The sequence below is a fragment of the Sinocyclocheilus grahami genome, unplaced genomic scaffold (genome assembly GCF_001515645.1).
Source record: "Sinocyclocheilus grahami isolate Dianchi unplaced genomic scaffold, SAMN03320097.WGS_v1.1 scaffold580.1, whole genome shotgun sequence".
NCBI classification, from domain to species: Eukaryota; Metazoa; Chordata; class Actinopteri; order Cypriniformes; family Cyprinidae; genus Sinocyclocheilus; species Sinocyclocheilus grahami.
Window position 1 is genome coordinate 532,161 of NW_015505759.1, and position 5,950 is coordinate 538,110.

Genomic DNA, 5,950 nt, shown 5'->3' on the forward strand with positions numbered 1-5,950 from the left:
CTGGTTCTCGAATCTGATTGGCTGAGAGGAGTGCGATATTCAAGTGATATCGGAACTCCAACCGTTACACCAGTTGTATCACTCCGCTTGCGGTATTTCTCACAGCGAGTGTCATGGCAGATGCCCAATCCACTATAATTTTATAAATAATACTGTTTTTGTGTCACGGAATGTAGTTTTAAGAGTTTTTTTTTAGGTGAGAATGTACTTGTTTAGACCTAATATACATGGTTTGTTAATAAAGTCTTTTTGAAAACCTATTTGAAAATCTGCTTCGACGTTTTCGGAGATGTGAGCTGCAGAGCGTTAGCGGCCGTTCAGCGCTCATGTACCCGCCAAGAGCAGCCTCACCTCGGCCAGTTCTTCTGGAGTTTGTCGCTGGCTCTGATTTCTCTATAGTGGTTAAACATGAGATATAATTTGTTTTGGGTAAATCTAACGAGTAGTCTTAGGTCTCATTAATCTATTATTTGTTCCAGAGCAAACCATTTTGGCTGAGAGCAAAGTCTCATTACGTGTAGTTTTAAGAGTTTTTTTTTAGGTGAGAATGTACTTGTTTAGACCTAATATACATGGTTTGTTAATAAAGTCTTTTTGAAAACCTATTTGAAAATCTGCTTCGACGTTTTCGGAGATGTGAGCTGCAGAGCGTTAGCGGCCGTTCAGCGCTCATGTACCCGCCAAGAGCAGCCTCACCTCGGCCAGTTCTTCTGGAGTTTGTCGCTGGCTCTGATTTCTCTATAGTGGTTAAACATGAGATATAATTTGTTTTGGGTAAATCTAACGAGTAGTCTTAGGTCTCATTAATCTATTATTTGTTCCAGAGCAAACCATTTTGGCTGAGAGCAAAGTCTCATTACGTTATATTTTATATTAATGCTGTAGGCTATATCAGAGTGCTGGTTTTGTACTTTGGACAGCATTGCCAAGCAACTCTTATGATGGCAAGTGTCTGATCATATATAAAGCCAAAATACCAGCTCTGATGATGCAATTAATTATTGGAAAAATAATAATAAAAAATAAGTTTCCCCTTTCTACCTTTTTTTTTTTGTAAGCAAGTGGTGTGCCGTGGGATTTTTTTACATATCAAAACTGTGCCGTTGGTTGGGAAACACTGTTAAAACACTTTAAAAAAGTTAGCAAGGTGGCTAAATGATGCCTGTGTTCATTTTTTTTGTCAGATACTGTACATTGTTTACTTTACATTTAAGTACAGTACAGTTTTTTTTTTTACTTTTTAAGTACAGTGCAGTTTTTATTTAACTTATAGGTACAGTACGTTTTAATTTAATCATTTAAGTTTTTTATTTACCTGTATGTAAGCACAGTGCAGTGTTAATGTTCAAACTGCATTTACAATGTTTAAAGTGGCAGACAATAATAGATATTCTTATTAGGAATAAAACTGCCTCATTTTTGAACTGTACATAGCTGTAGCTGAATAATTAGGCCTACTACGCTACTGTATTATAATGTTGGTCATTATGGTGGTACTTGGAGAGCCAAATATTTTCTGAGGTGGTACTTGGTGTAAAAAGTTTGAGAATCACTGCTCTACATAATACAGTGAGCTTTTAATACAGTAATACAACAAGCTTTCAATGAAGCAACTCAACGTTCCTTTGTCACTAGCTCTAAAGTGACGTTTTCGAATTAGTAACAGATCTTGAGCTCAGCTGTTATACTGTCAAACTGAGATTTGAATCTGTGAGGGGTTTAAAGACACTCTGTTGTTGTTTCTTATGTATTAACACACTCGTGCCGTCGAACCGTTGTATAATGCAATATCCCACTCGTAGCCGTGAGATACGGCTGTATATCGGCACGCTGTGATTAGCCGTGCTGATAAACAGCCATATAGCACAGCTACTCATGTGATATTGCTCATATACGTATCTCAAACACACACACACACACACACACACACATATATATATATATATATATATATGTGTGTGTGTGTGTGTGTGTGTGTGTGTTTGAGATATATACATTTAAAACTGTGAGGGAATTATGAAAAACAGAATTATGAGATAAAAAGCCATAATTATCTTTTTTATTCTGTGATGGAAATGTAAGATGTAAACAATTCTGATAAAGGTGAAAATTGTGAGATAAAATAATAATAGATAATTTTTCTGACTTATCTCACAATTCTGAGTTTATATCTCACAATTCTGACTTTTTTTTAGAACTGTGAAATATCAAATATCAAGAATTGTGAGATAAACTAAAAAAAAGTCAAAATTGTGAGACATAAACAATTGTGAGATAAGTCAGAAAAATTATCTATTATTATTTTTGTAAACTCAGAATTCCGAGAGAAAAAAGGTCAGAATTATGAGATATAATCTCAGAGAAAAAAAAATTGAGATATAAACTCATAATCGCAAGAAAAAAGTCCCAATTACATTTATTTATTTTATTTAATACCATGGCGGAAAATGGTTTCCATATAAAATAACCATATCATTTTTTGTTTCTTAGTGTGAAGGACATTTAAAAAATCTAAAGAACCTTTTTCCACAATAAAGAACCTTTTGTTGAATGGAAAGATTTAATTTAAAGATTCTTCATGGAACCATCAATGCCAGTGAAAAACCTTAATTTTTAGGTACTCACTGTATTTAGCAGCAGCCTTCATTTTCTGCCATACGCTGAATTTCAGATTTCCCAGGTGCTTTGCCACATCAATCAGCACTTTTGGGAGGTTCTCTGGACAGGGACTGTTGCACTGAGTGCTGGAAGAACATGCATCAGTTAGCTCGATTTTGGGTCACAATCAAAACAGATTCAAACAAGCGAAATCGCACTTACCTTTCAGGTGGGCCTTTGTACTTCTTCAGATAGATTTACATGGAAATGACAAAGAGACATTGTGATTAAAAACAAATCTCATAATCAAATCTAAATCATCTAAAATGTCAAATAAAAGTTGTTAAGAAGCATACTTGTTTTCAAAATGATAATAATATTTAGAAATGTTTTTTGAGCAGCAAATGAGCATTAGAATTAGCATTAGAATGATCTCTAAAGGATCATGTGACACTGGAGACTGGAGTAATGATGCTGAAAATACAGCTTTGATCACAAGAATAAATTACATTTTAAAATATATTCAAAAAGAAAACAGTTGTTTTAAATTGTAATAATATGTCATAATATTTTTTTTTATTTTACTTTTGATCAAATAACTATTAATCAAATAAATATTTCGAAAATAAAAAAATAAATGTTTAAATATTCAAATATATAACAATTATATAATAAAAACAATATTAAAAATTCTTTTGGATCCTGGTTAGAAAGTACGATAAATAATTGGCTGTACCAGCAGGAATGAGATGTTGCTGGACTCTATCTCTTCCTCAGTGATCCTCACTCTTTCTACCAGAGATGAGAGTTCACTGTTAATTCTAATCATCTGCTCCTCTGACAGCTTCCTCTTCTTCTCCTCTTCCTCCCTCAGAGCAGTTATCCTGGCCGCCTCTTCATCACGCAAAAACTGATGAAGCTGCTCAAACTGCTTCTTAATATGTGCCTCCGTTTGCTCAGCTTGATGCTGTAACACAGTACAAAGATAAAAGTTATGCAATTGTTACTCAATTCTGTAAAATATGAAGGTTTTTCAACTGTTGATTTTACCGTGATGTGTTTCACTCGCTGATTACAGATGAATTTCTCTGATTTTAAGACTTTGTGCTTCTCTCGCAAAGACTTCAGGCTTGTTTTGAACACCTCCTGAAAAGAAAGTTGAAAAGGTAAAAAATGGGTTAGAGTAATGTTATTTGATTTATCTCAAAATATATTTTTCTTCTGCATTATGCATATTTGCGTCCAGGCTCTTTGCTGTGCTATTCCAGAACGAATTCAGAACAAAAGTTCTGATCATAACCATCACAAAACTATCACAAAACACCTGATTTCTGAGACTCACAGATGGCAATCCTTTTAGTTAATAATCTCTGATTTAGCTTCTTAATCTTATCTCTAATTGTATCTAGTCATTGGGTTTTTAAATGGCCAGTTCCTTAAGTCCTTACTCCAATGTCAGACTGTCTAAATATTTATATTGTTATATATACCTACATTCCACATGGAAAAACTATTTATTCAGGCCTTACTCAAAATTCTAACTTTTTTCGAAGAATTTGCACTATTCTTAGATGCTTAACGACAATAAAATGAAGTACAAAATCTCTGTTTTTTTAATTGATATGTGAAGTTTTGATCTGATTATTAATATCTGTAAGTTAAAATACAGTGAAGTAGAATTAAGTTCTCTTTAAATTCTCTTAAATTAAAACTATTAAAACTAAAAAGTTTAAGTAAAGTAATATTTTTCTCTAAAAGCTACTGGATCTCACAGATAATGTGAACTGTACCTTGAGAGCAACTGCAGCTTCATCCACAGGTCTGCATGTGTGTTTGACATGAATATCATCGTTCACACACACACTGCACACGAGATGCTCGTCTTCCTCGCAGAAGAGCTTAAGTTTCTCTCCATGAACACTGCAGAATAACTCGGCCTCTACTGACATCGAATTTTTTCTCTCCTGAAGGAAGATCTCACACAGGTCCTTCAAAGCACGGTTGCATGGAGGACGGTCCATGCAAAAGTCTGTCCGGCATACAGGGCACATCTGTGATCCGCTGAGCTCCCAGTACTGATCCAGACAGACCCAGCAAAAGCTATGAGAACACAGCAGGAGAACGGGATCTCTGAAGATGTCACGGCAAACAGGGCACAGAAGGTTCTCCTCAAAGTGAGACGGCTGAGTTGCCATTTTGTGGTGTTTCAGCTGGTGATAACTTGCTTTTCTGTTCACTGAAGTGTGGAGGAGAGATTCAAATACTACTGAGTTGTGATGTCACTTAGTAAAAAAAAAAACGAGTTATACCAGGTTTCCAAAGAATGGCTGAATGAATCTCTGTGAGCGCATGTTTGCACTGTTTTTGTCCTTCCTTGGAAAGATTGACTTCAAAGATTCCAAAGAATGTTTTTTTTGTTTCCTTTTCGATCCCTTATTTGGGATTCACTGGAACGACAGTATTTGACCTACAAATGAACCAGAACCTTTTCTTTGTTATGTTGTTGGTTTCATTCTGAATTACAGAGTAGGTTAAAATAAATACTTTCTCAGTTCTTGGTTAGACTCTATCCGTCTGACTCATGAGTTGACATGCTGTAAATGGTGTAATTTGATGCCTTAGGGGAAATTAGAAAACTAGATGACAAAGTGCAAAACATGCAATATAATCTCCATATAGTATGGGTGTACATGACAGTAACATGTGAGTAAGTGTGTGTGTGTGTGTGTGTGTGTGTGGAGGGGGTGAACTGAGGGTACAGGAGCTTATATGCAAATTATTCTTAACACAAGTTGGAGTATGCACTATGCAGTACAAAATTCCGTTGTGTGTGTGTTTGTGCCAATAGCTTCAGGCTGTTGTCATATTGTAAATCACTTGATAAATCTGATAAAGGATTATTATTTCTTACTGAATATAAATCAGAACTATATATAAGTATATGATAATATATACTGTACATAGCATACTCTGACTCTGACCCTCATAAAGTGCTTTAAATATAAAAAAAAAAATGGTAAACTAAATGTGAAAACTATTACTTCACATGATCAGATAAAGGGTATTTCACTCAGATTTTTACAAATTAATTATTAAATTAAACATTATTAAATATTAGTGTTAGTGTTAACTTATTTTATTATTAATTTATCTGTGTGTGACATTGGTTTTAAAAGGTGAAATAATATCTCAAGATTCTTCTTATGTTTTTAAGGACATATTTTAAAACTTTATCAAGACTTGCACAGTTTTACAAACTTCTTGGAATTCATCTTTTTTATTTTTTTTATTTTGCTTTTTTGAACACAATAAAACAATCTGAACTTGATTTAACTATTGACAGTAACAAATC

The 5,950-nt window shown here is 34.1% G+C and overlaps 1 protein-coding gene across 1 annotated transcript in view; it reads right to left on the reverse strand.

Annotated features, from left to right (window-relative positions):
- Window positions 1–4,793, reverse strand: part of LOC107556838 (tripartite motif-containing protein 35-like) — an 11,832-nt gene extending 7,039 nt beyond the window's left edge. Inside the window, exons 1-5 of the mRNA XM_016240070.1 lie at window positions 4,389–4,793; window positions 3,649–3,744; window positions 3,335–3,565; window positions 2,821–2,843; window positions 2,626–2,744 (exon numbers count right to left, since the gene is read on the reverse strand). Of these exons, the coding sequence (XP_016095556.1) occupies window positions 2,626–2,744; window positions 2,821–2,843; window positions 3,335–3,565; window positions 3,649–3,744; window positions 4,389–4,793 (874 nt within the window). The remainder of the gene's footprint in view (window positions 1–2,625; window positions 2,745–2,820; window positions 2,844–3,334; window positions 3,566–3,648; window positions 3,745–4,388) is intronic.
- Window positions 4,794–5,950: the final 1,157 nt, after the last annotated feature.